Source organism: Delphinapterus leucas, chromosome 1 (assembly GCF_059928025.1).
Source record: "Delphinapterus leucas isolate spDelLeu-1000000601 "Yukka" chromosome 1, BTC_Dleu_Yukka2, whole genome shotgun sequence".
Lineage (NCBI taxonomy): Eukaryota > Metazoa > Chordata > Mammalia > Artiodactyla > Monodontidae > Delphinapterus > Delphinapterus leucas.
In genome coordinates, this window is record NC_143129.1 from 20,444,736 (window position 1) to 20,462,030 (window position 17,295).

Below are 17,295 nucleotides of genomic sequence, written 5' to 3' on the forward strand. Positions count from 1 at the left end.
CCATGTTTTGTAATTTATCTACTCCCTGTTAATATTACAGGTGATTTTTTTTTACTGTGACTGTGACAGAAGCTGCCGATTTAGCTCTTTCACCTACTGATAAATAAACAATGCACAGATCTGACCTTTAGGTTAACAGGTTTAATGCTTGCTCCACTCAGCACTCTAACTGATTCAATTATCATAAAGGTTCAGGAGGCTCCATGAATACTGAAAAAGGCCCACCATATGCCCGCCTAGGTGTTGTGGAACAGCAAATATCCTGCAGCCCTCCAGAGAAATTCCTTAATTGTAAATAATTTCACCATGCGACACACTCAAGTCACCTTGAATGCAAACCCCTCAGCCTGCGGAGGCAAAGTGTTATTTAAGCTTTACTGGGCTGCGTTAAATTCTGCAATTTGAAGGGCTGTTAAGTTTTTCAATTGAAATTTCATTTAAAATGCAGGTGCTTTTTATTATATTGAGGCTTTACTGCTCTCTGGGTACAAGCAAGAACATGGTGCAATAACACAAATCTGGCTCAATCACTGATCAGTAACAGCTGTAATTCCAGAACATTTAGCATTCTTATAAACCGCGGCCCGAAATCTATAAATTGCTACAACAGATCAAGAAAAATCCTGTATCCCCCTTTTCTGCCCACAGCAATTTGGACATTTATGCGATTTTTCCGTGAACATTAGATTTTACGGGAGAATCTTTAAAAAAGATATACTTGGATTTAGTAATTGTTTAAAACAGCGTTGATTATGTGTGTGTGATTCAGTGTCATACCCAAGGTTTAAATTTTAAACGCAACCACTGCTTCGCAGAGCCAGTGACTACAGTAATAGCTGATGATAGGAGCGTATTTTCACACGACATGATCCACGTATTTGTCACCAACTGGACTGATGGTAGAATCATAATTACTTTTTGAGAGGAAAGCTGTTACAGTACACGAACCCTGAAATCAAGCCATTTTTGACAATTTGGTAATGCATCCTATTTGAAGAGAAAAATGCTTAAAAGTACAATGATCTCGATATGGATCACATTTTTCATTTTAGTCTGTTGTTAGCTTTCATTTTAAAGCTTTCGTCAAACCACTGTGACATTTCTTACTTTGCTCTCCGGTACACAGTAGCGGTAGCAATTATTATATCAAAATAGGGATGCGGATCCTTTCTTATTTATACTTGTCATCTAGGTTTGGCTCTCTCCTGAAGAAAAGCAAGCGCAAGTCTTGTAAGATATCAATGTTGTCTTGTAAAACGAAATCCTCTGAGATTGGGGTCCATAAAATCAATGGTGGAGAATCAAGCCTTTCAAGTCTAACCCTAACTCACCCTTCCCCGCTGAAAAAAGAATAATATATGCTTACAAATCAGAATATTTTCTATTAGGGTTTTCACTCGGGTCTTCCATAATTATCCCTCATCTGTGCATTATCTCAAACTGTGAGCTTCCTCAGGGAAAAGTTACAACAATGATGCAGTTTGTTCTCTGTTTTGATGGGGATAAGCCTTTTATTTCTCCTGCCTACGATAATAGTCTTATCAAGGAAACATCCAGGATAATGAACTGGTACTTCAAGCCTCCACAGAACACAGCCTTTCCTTAAAGATGATCTCCTATCTTGGGAAAGAAGAGATGTTTAATTTCAATTGCATGATCTTTTCCCCCCCTTGAAAGCCAGAATACATTTTATGAGCTTCAGGCTCTAGCTGAGTAGGGCCCCAGCACTTGCTGCAGGAAGGGTCCTTGAAGCACGCGACTCAGGAGAGGATGCCGAATGCAGCTTAATTAGCTGCTTTGGCTAAGGAAGTGTTAAAACCTGACTCTTGGCACGCTTTCAATTTAATGCTTTAAAATGATAAGCCGAATCGTCTAGTTCTATATACAAATCAACTGGCATGCTACTGCATGGCTGAAAGGGTCACCACAATTATGTAAAACATGAGTAATAACTATAATTGGGGTAGTTTGCTAATACAATTAAAAGCTCTGAACATGAGAAAAGTTATGCTCACAGCAGTAGCTATCACTTCTAAAGTAAGAATTCATGGATGAAATGACATGAAAAAGATGGTTATAAAATTTTAATGGAATGATAAAAGGCAAAAGTCAGCCTCTCAGCTGAATTCTTAAAATCCCTATATATCACAATCAGCTCCTTAACTGTAAAATCAATGTGGAGTATAACATGTTGTCAATGCGGCTGTCACTGGAGGGGAGACCGGCAAGTATGACAGCCACACAGCTCAGCTGGCTAGTGATGAAAATACAACCGAACAGCCCTCTCCGTGGGTGTAATTGTTTAGAGAACTCCCCTCCTGGAGCGGTGAACGGGGAACATCCTTTCTGTTCAGATCACTGATTCATATTTCAAGCTGTTTCATTACAGCATTAATAACAGAAAGTAGTTTCATTTTGGCAAATGAAATTATCTTTTATGGGAAACGATCTCGCTCATCAGCTTCAAAAATTCAGCCCTAGCTTAAAAGAGAGTAATGAGATTGTACACAGAGGGGTCTGCTTATTTTTATACTCAGGGGTGTATACTGGGAAGGATGGGTGCGTAGGCGTGTGTGTGTGTGTGTGTGTGTGTGTGTGTGTGTGTGTGAATAAATGGTTTGAATGACTCACATCTGTAGTGTGTATACAACTTTTTTCAGTGGTTTCCTTGGGTCTTCTACAACTTGTTTGCTACTAGAGTTACCGAAGATGGCTCAGTTTTCCCGGTATGTTATTACCGCCTTGAAGCAACTTTTTGCCATTCTAATTAAAAACTCACTCTGTTCAAAAGCTCTTTTTCAGCAATATTAACTCCATAAGTGGATATCCTCTAAATCTGCCAATGAATTAAAAATCAAGGTGGCAAATATATGGATATATAATTATACAGAGTAGTATATACCCTACGCTAATTGTTCCTGTAGCCTCTTGATACTCACTACTGAAATGTTAGCAGACGAGTGGAGTGATGGATTCTATCCCATCTTTAATCATGAGTTTTTTTTATCAATTTATTATTTATACCCCAACTACTTCCCCAAAAGACTTTCTGACAGCTCATAATAAAAGACTTAAGCAATAGGACAAGTAAAATAATGATAAAGAGTAATTAATCTCTTGATGATAAAGAGGGTACAATAGTTGTATCCCAAAACAAATATTAAGAACGCGCACCGCAGCTTGGCACAAGTATGAACATTCAGCTTCTTGACAACTGATGAAATAGGAAAAGACCTGTGTGACACAGGCATCATTGCTTAATAAAAGAATCATCTGAAGACTAGAAGGTGGTTGAAATTGAAAGGATATGATTTATCGTCTGCAAGTAGGTGAACCGATACTGGGGAATTATTTTCTCTCTTTCTCCTGAGACCAGGACAGCAGAGGAAGGCTAGGAAGAGTGTTCTGACTCCCAGAATTGGGATTTGTTGTATGGTGAATGGCTATGGATCCTTCCTTGAAAGTTTGGAACAGAAGATGAAATGTGTTGATGTGAGAATTCATGATGGCAGAAAAAAGTCCTAAAAGAACTAGAGGTTCCAAATTTGGAAGAACAGTGGGCTTTCTGTTCCCAAAAGAGATTCAAGAGCTCAAGAGGGAAATTGAGGCCAGGTGGATAGAAGTTTTCATTAATCGATCTATCCTTTCAAAGGATTTTCTATTGGTCACTTTCAGCTTCTGATCTTAGGATATAAAAATGGAAATGTAAAGATAATAAATATTTGTTTTTATAAATTCTGGGAATGCAAGGATTTGAGGGGCGGAATCTATGCAACAGGAAACAAAGTAGGTAGGGACATACATACAGGGCCACTTCGCTCTCAAAATCAGCAGTTTACATTATCTACTTTGCATCAAGGATCTTCCATTGTGGGTAAAGTAGAGACCTACATCACTGCTTGAGAGGATAAGCATTCACAAGTTAGTATTTAAAGCAATTAGGACATGTATTTGGAATAGAAAAGCAAAATCATCGTGCAGCACTACCAAAACTTACAGTTCACATTTCTTCATTCAATAAAATAAAATCTACTGTTACAAATCCGAGCCACTCTTATTTACAAATGTTTCTGTCTTTCTCACACAGAACACTCTTAAGATCCAGGTTGACGTTCAGTTCTAAAGCACACTGATTAAAAGATCTCTACCACGCAATATTAGTTCTAAAATTTAAATACTCTTAAGGATACAAATATACTTACTGAATGATTGGAAAATCCTGCTCTAGAAGTATCTTGATCAACTGATCAAGTTTCATACCACAAGTTTACTTCCCCTCCCTGTCACAAGGACTCGGTGTTTTACTCATTACAGGTTGTGAGAATAAGAAGGAAACGTGTTTTCCTTCTGGAATTCTATTTCTGTATATCTATCCCCCTTCATTTTGAAATAGCGCATGGTTTTGGGCCAGCAGAGGTCTCTCTAATTAGAACATTCGCTATCCTAGTCAAGACAGCTAATGTTGAATCACAGGGACAGCCAGCAGGCTGCCTCTGACCAAGGCAAAGAATGAGGACTGCCTCTGGGATTTCCTTCTCTTACATCTGCCTCTCATCCTCACCCTCCTTGGCACATACACAGAGGCTGGAACCACGGGCAGAACATCCTGCAAGCCGCCCTGCCTGTCTCAAGTGTCAGTGGACGCCTCTTACAGCAATTCCTTTTCCCACCTTTTTCTGAACCAATGATGAGGAAGTAAATTTGAAATCTGATATTGATGTGAACTCCAAATAGAAATCATTCCCTATTTCCTCTCCTGCTGTTCTCATCCAGAAAGGCTTTCCTGACACCCCATGTTGAGGGAAATGCTCTCCTCTGGGCTTGCTCTCAGCTTTGAACACTCTAACTACGGTTTTACTCTATGTCCTTCTTGCCACCAGATAGTGGATGCCTCAAGTAAAGAAAACTCTCCTATTCATCCTTGTAATTTTCATGTCTCTTTCAGTCCCTCCTACATGGCAGGTACCCAGTTAAGGTTTGCTTGGTTGTCTTTTCATGGATTTGCTTACATGAAACTCTTTTTCATCAGTCCATTAACAATTTTGGGTACCTGCTCTATATGAGACCCTCCACCAGGCACTGGAACTACAAAGATAAATGAGATGGAACCCTAGGTCCTGAGAAGTTACAATTCAGAAGGAGATATTGATGGTACACAAGTAAACACAAACCAAAATTCTAAGGTAGATATGAGGAGGGAAGGCTTCACACAGGAGGTGACATATAAGCTGGGGCTTGAAGGATGACTAGAATGTTGTCAGACAACAAACGAGGCAGAAATGTGTTCTGATACTGATTTCAATGAACATTGCAAGATCTTTCTTTTTTACTGCAGAAGAACAACTGTTGCTTTGTAAACTGCTATGAGAATCTTAAAGATGAATGAAAGGGGAAAACTGCTCAAAACTGCTAATGAGGAAAGTAAAACAGGACCCAGATACTATGATAATTTCCCTCATTGCTTCATCCTTTGCTCACAGTGCAATTTTAAGTATGGAAAAAATAACAGTAAAACCTAATACTATGAGTGAATACAATATGTTAATAGTACTGAAAATCTCACCGTGTAAGTAATAAGATACATCTTTCTATCTTTTAGCAGATGCCAGTCAAAACTCATGAACAATCAGTCTGTTAGCAAAATAATGAACACATGAAAAAATTGTCTAAGTAAATCTACAGAATCAACTGTTCAAATCCCACAAACTTTATTTAATAATGCCTCTTAGATTAATGGTTAGAAATACAAATGTGGAGTTTTTAACTACAAATTTAGTGAAATGATTCAACTTTTAGTCTTTGAAAAGTATTTGACAACTAAAGGGTCATCTCTAGAAGCAATCTGGATTTTCTGTTTTGTTTTGTTTTGGGGGTAGAGAAGTGATTTTTAGAAAAGAATCTCATTTTCATCAGGTTGATCTAATTGTGTATACATATATGTTTGTTGTTAAAATGACTCAAATAAAGAGACAGTCCATATTTCAGTCTTGTTAGCTAAGAAACCTTGGGAGAAATCTGAATTTTATTAGTCTAGGGAATCTACATTTTTCAAGAAAAGTGGGTTATCTTATATTTTACACAGGGCAGGATTTTAGTAGGCAAAAGAGCACATGCACATTTAAGCTGAAGTTGAAGGAGACTTTCCCTTCCAGCCAGCTACCATTTTCACATGCCTATACTGCACGGAAAACAATTTTAAGCACACAAAAGAGAGGGACAAACAATAAAATCAGAAGAGATGGTTATTTCTGGTTAAAAGATATCAAAAAGTTTCAGCTGATAGGTAAGTGTCTTCATGTTATTAATCCCATGCTCCCAAGTCTATCACAATCTTAATGCATTTTTGTAGGCTGCAGACATTCCAGGTGCTTGGACTGCCAGCAGCTTGTTAAAAAAAAAAAAAAAATCATGTGTTGTTTGTATTTATCTGGTTGCAAATAGTCGAACACTACACTTGACCAAGTTGGCTGGAAAAAACATCTTTTATTAACACAAGTTTAACTGGATTTAAAATATTCATAGGAAATGTGCATTATTATTATTTGGCATCAGCACACTAGATTTTTTTTTTTTTTTTTCTTGTCGGGGGGTGCGCGGGCATCTCATTGCTGTGGCCTCTCCTGTTGCGGAGCACAGGCTCCTGACGCGCAGGCTCAGCGGCCATGGCTCACGGGCCCAGCCACTCCGCGGCATGCAGCACGCTAGATTTTTTTTTTTTTTTTTTTTTTTTTTTTTTTACAGTACGCGGGCCTCTCACTGTTGTGGCCTCTCCCGCTGCGGAGCACAGGATCCGGACGCGCCGGCTCAGCAGCCTTGGCTCACGGGCCCAGCCGCTCCGCGGCATGTGGGATCCTCCCGGACCAGGGCACGAACCCGTGTACCCTGCATTGGCAGGCGGACTCCCAACCACTGCGCCACCAGGGAAGCCCCCCACGCTAGATTTTTAAAACTGCATGGTACTGGATATTGGCGGCCCACTGATGTAAATGACAAATTATTTGAAAAAACACTATTAAAATTCCTCACAGGGGGCTTCTCTGGTGGCGCAGTGGTTGAGAATCTGCCTACCAATGCAGGGGACATGGGTTCGAGCCCTGGTCCGGGAAGATCCCACATGCCGCAGAGCAACTAGGCCCGTGAGCCACAACTACTGAGCCTGTGCGTCTGGAGCCTGTGCTCCGCAACAAGAGAGGCCGCGATAGTGAGGGGCATGCACACCGCGATGAAGAGTGGCCCCCGCTCGCCGCAACTAGAGAAAGCCCTCGCACGGAAACGAAGACCCAACACAGCCCAAAATAAATTAATTAATTTAAAAAAATGGTAGGAAAATGATTACAGAAAATGAAATATTAAAAAAAAAATAAATTCCTCACAGCCTTTTTCTCCATCTGTGAGAAACTCTCTTTGTACCCAAGCATTTGTTTCTCTGGCTCTAGGTACCTTCCTGCCTAGGTTTCTCTTTCTGCTCTCAGCTGGGTCACAGGCTTGATGAATATCATGCTCTCACGGTATCATATGAAAAATATTGCTATTGGTGACCCTTTTGTTTTGGCACCAGAATGTTTCGAGGCTTTGGCTGATGCGGAAAGGTGCCTAGCGATGGCATGAAATTTAAATGTGGGCATGAGGTGACCTCTCTGTTTCATTCTGTAAGGTGATATGTCGAATTTCTACATTGGAAATTGCACTTCGCCAATTGGGAGGTGGTAGTTAGGATCAAGTATGAAGTGTGATACCAGCATGGAGCTGTCAGCATGGGTGGTTGTTTTTTTTTTGCGGTACGTGGGCCCTCTCACCGTTGTGGCCTCTCCCGTTGCGGAGCACAGGCTCCAGACGCGCAGGCTCAGCGGCCATGGTTCACGGGCCCAACCGCTCCGCGGCATGTGGGATCCTCCCGGACAGGGGCACGAACCCGTGTCCCCTGCATCGGCAGGCGGACTCTCAACCACTGCGCCACCAGGGAAGCCCCAGCATGGGTGGTTTTATAAGCAAGGCTTTGAAGCCTTGACAGAAAAACTGCTTGTGCCCAGTGCCAATCACTCGGTCTTTGTCAACTCAATTGCACATCCATTCAGAGGTGGCATCCATCTCCACTGACACCCAAAATATATAGGACACTGTTATCATGTCTCAGGGGCGAGCATGCACTGGTAACTTAACCTGGAGGGGCAGACAGCCAGCCTTTGGCCCTTTGCTGATGTGTGTGACATCACGCGTGAAGCAGAGGAAGAAGTCATCTGTCTTGGTGAAAGGATTTCAATGAAAATGAAGACTGGGTTAATACCTGCTACACAATCAAGTGTTACTAATTCTTAATGAAGGAAGATGAAGGGTTAACACTATTGCCTTTGAACCCAGGCCCTAAAACATCACAAAGACAGCAGTGTCTCCGTGCATGAAAATTCTAACCACATTGGGTCTGTAAGGCTTGTTTTATGGTAAGATGAGGCAGGAGAGAAATTTGCTCAACAGAGGCTGCTGTACTAATTGGTACTTTACAATGTTTGGGAATTTATTTATGTAGGAGATCCTGACCCCTATTCAATAAAGATCACCACGGAGGAAATCCAAGTGTTGCCCCCTCTCTATGGGAATAGAAATTGTGGTGCCAAAAAAAGGAGACATTTTCTCTCCTCTTCCAATGTGGCATTCTATGGAGCCATCACCTCTGCAGTGGGTGAATAATTATTTTTAGTTAACCTCTACTGAGTGCCAAGCAAGTATGCTCTATCTAAGGAGATTAGAAATTTATCTTCAGTTGTTTTTTTTAAAAAAAATGTTTCTTCAAAAATCTATTTTGCGTGGGAGCTCTCTGGTTCATACATCTGTATCCAGTTGGTGTTCATGCTGTCAGAGTCCCCAGAATGAAGGTAACGTTCCCTCTAAAAGGGGTGTAGGCGCGTTGAGTGGTGCATAAATGCTTTCTGGGCTTTGTGTGTCGTTTATTGCACTCTGCTGATAATTTACTAAATGGTACCCTTGAGATGAAAGAACTGGATGTGTCCTTGTAAAGTACCAAAGTTGCTCCCTGGGAATAATTACAAATTGGGAGAAATGGATGAACTATTATATATTATTGTTCATATATTTTTTTAATGTAAGCATTAAGGAAGGTAGATAGGCCTGATTCCATCTCAGTTGATATCTTGTTCTCACTAAAATAATATAATTAAGGATATTGTAGACATAAAAGAATCAATTTCATATACAATTGATATTGTTTCAAATACCGTGCCTTTTGAGATTAATATCCAGCCTTTTGAAAGTCACTTGGGTCCTCATTGAATATAGAGCCAGAATGGCAACTGGCCAACAGGGCAACATCTTCTAAGAGGCCTCTGATTAAAAGACTTGACAAGATTAACCCTAAAAACCCTCATTGTTCAAAGATACAGTGTCCTCCTTCACTCTGTGTAGCTTGATTTAATTTCTAACTTTTCTAAAAAATTATACTTCCATATATATATACTTTTTAAGAAGTAATCTGTATAAAACTCAATATGATTGCCATGCATTTATTTTCTCTATATAACCGAGTAAAAAACATATATATGCAAACAAACTCTTCCATGAAAAACTAGAAAATTCTCTGTACTGGTTGAATAAGACAATCCCAATGTACTCTTTGTAGTACATGCAGAATGACTGTTATCAGATTATACTCCTCTATTCTGGAGGCTGTCTTTCAGGTACGAGTAAAAGTACAACGGAATCTGTTTCCAGAAAAAAGTATGATGACCGCTAAGTAACTTCATGAAGTAAGGTCCATATTCCACGTTCTTCTGCAGAGGACACTTGTAATATTCGGTCATAGAGTAGAAAAGGATAACCTTTCTCCTTCAGGCCACCTAGATGTACCCTGAAGGACTGAGTGGGTCCATATCATAATTTATTGTGAATTACATATTCCTGTCTGTAGGCCTAACCCTCCAACAAGCCCCCATTTTTCTTCTTTCTGGAAACTTTGACCGTTCTTGTCCTGGAATAGATTACTGTCCCTCAACATCAAGAAAATAGAGGAGGCTTATTTCTTTGTTTTGGAAAAATTGAAGACTTTAAGACTTCCTAATATAGAGAATATCTGGCTGTGTGTTTTTCAGACCACTTACTGTCCTCTGCGGTGATGAACAGAATCCAAGAACTATGTGCACTGCCAAATCCATTGGAGACCACCAACCGAAATTCGTACTCTGTGTACGGTTGGAGATCTCTCACTTCATAGCTTAACGAAGCAGAAGGATCGGAAAACAACCTATATGAAAAAGAAATCCTAAAATTAAGAAGCTTTAGACATTCAAAGGAATAAAAAACAAGTACAATCTTAAAGAATTTTCAGGGAATGTCAACATACCTCTCAGTGCTGCAATTTTCTGTCATCGCGTGATATCTCTTTTAAAATAAGCAGTCCTTTGGCTAAGGGTTTGTATTATTGCATTTATATGAGATGTAAATTCTAGTAGTAGCCTGGAGTGAATTCTAGTCTGGTATTGAGACTGATTGCCACATGGAATTTGTAGAATAAGTATTATAATTTTGTAGCCATAGTCAGACAGCAGATTTTGTGGGGTTCAGGTGTGTGCCTGCTCTTGGCAATACATGTGCTCATGAAAAGTTAAGGGTGAAGGAATCTTACTTTAAGCCTCTATAAATGAAAAATTTGCAAAGCAAATAATGATCTCCTAGGGTGTTGCTTTTTGTTTGTTTGTTTGAACTTTGGAAAGGAGGTTTTTATTTGTTGCCAGTAAGAACTGACCTATTGTTAAAAATTTAAGATGTAGTGAATTTGTGGCTACGTTGTAAAACCCAGGTGACTGTTAGAAGGGATGGACGAAGTAGAATGCTTACTCTAGAAACCAGTGGGTGGAGTTGCCGGGCCTCATCTGGAGTTGGTATCTGGGAGAGCCGGGGGCGTTGTTCCGAGCTGGTGTAGACCAGACAACCTGAAGACTGGTTGGAGTGGCAGATGAAAGCCTCGGAGGCAGCACGCCATCTGGAGCTGTCGAAAAACACAGATGAATTAGAGCAGAGAAAACTGTGGAGAACATATGCTGGATGGAATCGAAATGCTCCATATACTGGAAAAACTGTTCCTCAGGATCAACAACAATGTTAAACATGGTCCATTTAATTTAACATTTTCATTCCGGAACTACTGTACTTCCTTATTGTTCATTTCAACACAATTACATGAGTATTTCCATCTTAAAAGCCACCCCCACCCCCCACCAAACAGCAAGACAGATGAGCAGGCAGCACATCCCCACCTGTACTTCTGTTTCCCTAATTGAAAACATGGAGGGGATTTAATGAAGCAAATATTAAAGTACCTTTTTAATTTAACTCTTTGTTCAACAATCAAGCAACTGAACAGTGAAGGAGTCCGGATCTTTTATTTCTTCCACTGATGTCACCCATTGTTTCCTTAATCATACCACGACCATGAACACAACTGGATCTTTTTTTTTTTTTGAGCAAGGTTTATTAAAATTGTACTTTTCTACAAAGAAAGTAGCACATTCCAGCCTTAATTCTCACTTATGAAAATATAAAAACTAAGCTTCTTTCCTCATGTGTTTTATACAGTTGGCTGCCCGTTCTCACAGTGATGCTGCCTTTATTCAAATATGTTACACGTTGGGGCATAGACTTTTTCTAGTCTAGTGGAATCTCTGGCAAATTCTTCCTGAAGTCAGCATCCTTGCTTGATATAATCTGTTAGGGAAATCTATCTGGATAGTTGTAGAAGGCCTAAAAGAAATGAGTGAAGCCTATTCTATTAAGAAATTAAAATTTAAAAATGGACCAGAAGACTTTGGCTATTAAATAAATTTTTCCAACAGGTGTAACTTGAATGAACTTCTCATATCAGAGTGTGTTCCAAAGCTAGTCAGAAACTCAAAAACAAATTAAGCACAGTTCTGTGCCTTTGGGAAAATCACCAGGGAACTCTGAGCTTATGTTTCTTGTCTTTAAAATGGGGATAGTATTTTGCCTTTTTAGGATTGCTGTGAAGACCAGAGACAATGTAAATAAAGGACCTTTTACTGGGTCCTGGTAATTATTAATTGTTAGCTATTGTTATTATACTGGACTAATCTGAACTTCCCTTAGCATAATTTAAGTACTACTATAATGCAATTTTTGATTATTGTAATATAAGTTCTTATTGACCAAGGATTACTAGAGGCCATTGCTGAAGGAGGAGAAGGAATCAAAACAATGAAAACAACTATCAAGATTCATTTTCAACTTCCATTTATACATAACTTGATGTAGTGTGTGACTTTTATATATCCTCCAGTTTGGGAGAACTGTCTTATGAACTATGAAGCTAGTGAATGGCCATTGATGAGAATGGAAGAATTAGATTCCGTGTCTCATCAGTCTGTTGTAAGGGTTCTGAATTCATCGATACTTCACTAATTTATTCAGTAAACATTTATTGAGCCTCTACTCTGTGCAAAGTAGTGTTCTTTGTGTGGAGGGTTAACAACACTGAGTCAACCCTCAGTTGACATGACCCCTGGCCCTACGGAACTTACGTAATCGGAGAGAGCGAGTGATGAACAAATAGATACCGATGACCCTACCAGATGGCACTAAGTGCTCAGGTGAAGACTAACGCAGGGTAAGTGGAGGGAAAGTGAAAAGGAGTGAAGATTTTTGTTATTACACAACAATTCAGATTAGACAGGAGAGCCATAGGAGGAACACGTCACTAGGTGACATTAGAGCAGAGACCTCAGTAACGTAAGGAGGTGGTCATGAGAATGTCTACCTGAATGTCTACCTGCCGTTTGGAGGAACAGCAATCCAGCCAAAGAGCAGGCAGGGCAAAGGCAGTGAGGAAGGGAAAGCACTGGCTGTGTGAACAGTGGAAAGAAACCAGCGTGACTGAAACTAACTCAGGAGAGGAAGAAGAAGAGAGGAAAAGCTGGAGAGCTAGGCTCGGTCTAGATACCTCTAGAGCCTTCTTAGGGCTACACCTTGAAAGTCAAAGTCAAAGGCTTTGGACTCCATTTTAAATGGGGTTGGGAGCCACGGCACGGTCTTAATCAAGGAGATGTCATGATTCTAAACAAATAAAGGCCACTCTGGCTAAGTAAGAGTGACTTTCTAAGTTGAAGAGAGAGGGAATTATTTAACAAGCAAAAGCTTTTCTTTCTAAATTTTGGAAGTATAGTTTTAACATCTGTTACAACTCACCACAGTTATTCCTCAATCACAATCATATAATTATACAGATTTGGTAATTACTGATCAGGGTAGATAAGCTAAAAGACAGACACAACTGAACTAAAATAAAATGTCTACTCCGATTCCCTGTGAAAAAAAGCAATATACAAATCTCTCTCTTTTTTTAAATTTACAATTAAAAAATTATTTATTTTGATTAGTCAGTTGAAAAAATTTACACTTCTTACATAAATCTAAATATTTTAGGGAGCTAGATAATGTTAGTTTTCCAAAGGAGACTGGATTTAGGAGTCAGATAGCTGAGGTTTCAAATCTCATCCTCACCAATTCAGTTCACAAAATTCAAAGCTGATTACATTTTGGCAAGTTCTTAACCTCACTGATGTAAAGTCATTCCATTTATAAGTGTACGTCCAATAATACCGACTCTGTAGAGCTTTTAAAGAAGTTAAATTTGTAGCAATTAACTAAAATGGTGCAAGGAGCACAGTTTACTTCTTGGTAAATTTTGGTGTGTGTACACTTGTGAAGTCACAGATTTTTGTCTCAGGATATCAATGTGAATAAAGATAGCTAGCTAGCTAGATAGATCAAGGTAATAAGCTTTAGTGAAATTAATGAGTAAAATTAACAAAAGAAGTTTTAAATAGAGCCACACTCAAAGAATCTGCAAACTGTTTTTCTCCGTCCAGGCACAGATTAATAAATTAAATGCTCATCAGTGAGAATAAATGCCAAAAGAATAGTTACCTGCTAATGAAAAATTAATCTGCATTTGATAATTTCTTTAAACATTTAAGCAATAATTTCATTGAGATTTCTTTATAATGGTACAACCTCTACCTTAAACACTGGATCAAATATTCCTAAACCGTGAATTATGACACTGTGGCTAACCAATTAAATATCTGAACTTGCAATAAATTAAAACTTCATATACTTCTTAATTTCAAATAACCTTCAAGTTGCCTTCAGAAAGGCAAGATCAAGGACTTTTTTTTTTAGAGTAACTAAATGTTTAGAGACAGTGAATACAAATTGTTAATCTTTTTATGAAAATTTTCCATAATAAAAATTAATTTTAGGTAATATGAACTCAATTTCATAGAATATTTGCTCCTGCAATAAGTTTAAAATATCTTAAAGAAAATTCTTTTTAAATGTTATGATTTTTAGGGAAAATAAAAATGTGTTGTAGTAGGTCACAGGTTTTAAGATACATATAATTTATTTCAACTTGCTATTAGCTTTATGTCTTTCACAACCACATGTGGTAGGGAAACTGGATATAGTGTTTTATGACAAAATAAATTTGCAGAAAAATGTATAATCTTAATTTTACAAGGTATAAATTTACTCATTCCCTAAATTATAACCTTTCAGTTTGAATCCGGCTTGAGTTGTCAGAATACCACTTTACACGCAAAAAGCTAAGTCAGGGAGGCATGCGGAGAAGGCTGGAAGCAGGGAAGTTACCTACTGCAGTCATCCAGGCTAGCAGATGACAGCAGCTTACATGCAAGTGCCGGCAGTGGAGATGGGGGCATTAGTTTGCGGTTCAGTTGACTGTGGCGTGTGTCGCTGATAGACAATAAAGGAGTCAAAGGTGATGCCAATGTGTTTGGCCCAAGCACCCAGGTGACTGGCACCTGAGAGGAGAAATGGGATAGGGAGAGGATCAAGAGTTCTCTTTTGTCCACATTACATTTAAGAGGTTTATTACACAACTACAGTGGCTACACCAAGGACGAAGTTGCAGATGTGAGTCTGGATAAGAACTGTGGATCAATGTCCGTGTGGTATTTCATGGCCGAGATGTGATGAAATAAACGAGAGGGTGAGTGTAAATAGAGCGAATGTAGAAGAGGTCTGAGCAGTGAGGTCTGGGGTCCTCCAAAATTTTGAGGGGTTGGGGGAGGGGGAGGTCTCTGCAACAAAGGAGATTTACTTACGGGAGTGAGCACTGAGGTAGGGGAGAAGCTAAGAGAAGACGCACTTTGGGAGCCAAGTGAAGAAAGCATCTCCAAAAGGAAGGCCTGATCAACTCCGTCAAATGTGCTGAGTTTCAGGAAGGAAGAGACTAAGAATTAAGCTTTGTCTTTGGCCAAGTGGACGTGACCTTGTCAAGAACAGACACAGTTCAGTGGTGGGCGTGGCAGTTTGATTCGGGGAAAACTGAAAAGGGAATGAGAGAGGAGGCAATGAGTGGGTAGAGTGAGCCTAGAAGACTCCTGAGAGATTTTGTTCTAAAGGGGAGAAGAAAATGGGCAAACACTTAGAGAAGCTTCTGGTATCAGAGGAAGGCTTTCTAAACACTGGGAGAGGTTGCAGCGTTTGCATGCTTCTTGGAATGACCCAGAAGAGATTAGGCGAAATGATGATGTAGGAGAAGGAAGAATAATTAATTGCCAAAGCAAAGTCCTTGTGTGTGTGTGAGAGAGAGGCAAGCCAAGGCACGTGCCAACTGAATTGAGAGCTGGTGCACGTGGGCTGTCAAATAGAGCAGGGACAGCCCACCACTGTGCAGAAGTGAATACAGACCCAGGCTGCAGATGTAGAGTTAGGTAGATCTGGTGATGGGAAAACAGCAAAGGCCTCTTCTGATGGCATCCGTTTTCCCAGGGAGCAAAATAAAAGCAAAGGCGTCCGCTCTGTGCCAAAGTGTGGGAGTGAACTGGTTGCTTGAACAGAGAAGAAATGGTATGAAGTAGTTCTCTCGGGTAGTGGAAATAGGACATACCTAGGAAAGGCAATAATGTGGCTGTCCAGGGCCAGATACCCAGTAACTTAACTATAAATCTTTGGATTGAGGGACATTCGCTGCCAAAGACTTTTTAATTGATATTTTGTCTGTGAGTACAAATACTTATAACCATGATGATTTCTTATTTGATATATATTCTTTCACTGATGTATAACAAATGCACACATATCAAAAGAGCCTGGGCAAAAAGTAATGTGCAAATTGCATATAATGTATAACATATAAAACCATGTCCCTCATTTGATTGTTTTTTGTCTAACTTTTCTGTCAAGGAATATAATATCACTGACAATCCAAATTCGGAATAAGAATCAGCTCTGATAAGTCATCAGCATGAAAAAAATTAGAGTTTTAAATATTTACACAAAAATTCTTCAAGCGTTAAAAACTGCATTACCATGCTGTCGGGAAAGAAAAAATGCGCAGAAGATGCTCCATAATAATAATAATAAAGTATCTTGGATTCTCTTTTGAGTGGTAACAAGAAAATGTGCTCCGTTAAATTGGTCACACTCCAATTATATAAAATCCCCAAATATTTCCAAACAAAGTGATCATCTTAAATTATTGACATGTAACTATTCATTCTACATGCTTTCAGTAACACTGAATTCTGGCAACGTTTTTTCCCCTCCAGTTAACCCCTTTTATCCTAGACCTATTCCTCTGAGGGTCTTTAGCATCAAAGCAATAACTGGGAACCAGCCATAATTCCACCCCTGGTTTCTTAACGCAAGAGCCATGTATCTATCAGCTTGATATACTGTCTCCAAGACGCTATGTTGCTCAAAAAGCTTCTCTCAAGTTTAATATGACCCTCACGAGGCAAGCACTCCACAACCTCGTGAATCAACACATCTTGTCCAGTAAATACTAATTCTACAAAGGCAACTGGGCTACCTCAATCTATAAATTCAAAGGAAGGGTGCTTTTACTAAAATTTCAAATTTAACCTTTTTTGGAAGGCAAAATGCATATAGAACATTAAGCAATAAATTAAATCACAGAGTGGACTAGTCTAGATGGTATAATCTTTTGAATGTCTGATTGCATTAAACTTTTGTATGATGTACACTTGTAGACTCTTCCCTAAACAAACAAACAAAATGCCCCAAACATTTGCTCCATACAGATTTATAGAACTCTTGGGAGGAACTCTAAAAAGCAAAAACAGAGGCTTTCTTTTCATGTGGCCAGTGACCACCAAAGCTATAGTGACCAGAAGCAGAAATTCGTGGGGAAAAAATGAATTCACATATTTTGCACATTCACATTCAAATATGCTTCACACACACACCAATGTCTCAGGACAGCCCACCAACTTGTTACTACTA

At 39.3% G+C, this 17,295-nt stretch overlaps 1 protein-coding gene across 1 annotated transcript in view; it reads right to left on the reverse strand.

Moving 5' to 3' along the window:
* Positions 1–17,295, reverse strand: part of USH2A (usherin) — a 777,251-nt gene that overhangs the window by 285,341 nt on the left and 474,615 nt on the right. The window contains exons 38-39 of the mRNA XM_022579226.3: positions 10,846–10,996; positions 10,110–10,252 (exon numbers count right to left, since the gene is read on the reverse strand). Of these exons, the coding sequence (XP_022434934.3) occupies positions 10,110–10,252; positions 10,846–10,996 (294 nt within the window). The remainder of the gene's footprint in view (positions 1–10,109; positions 10,253–10,845; positions 10,997–17,295) is intronic.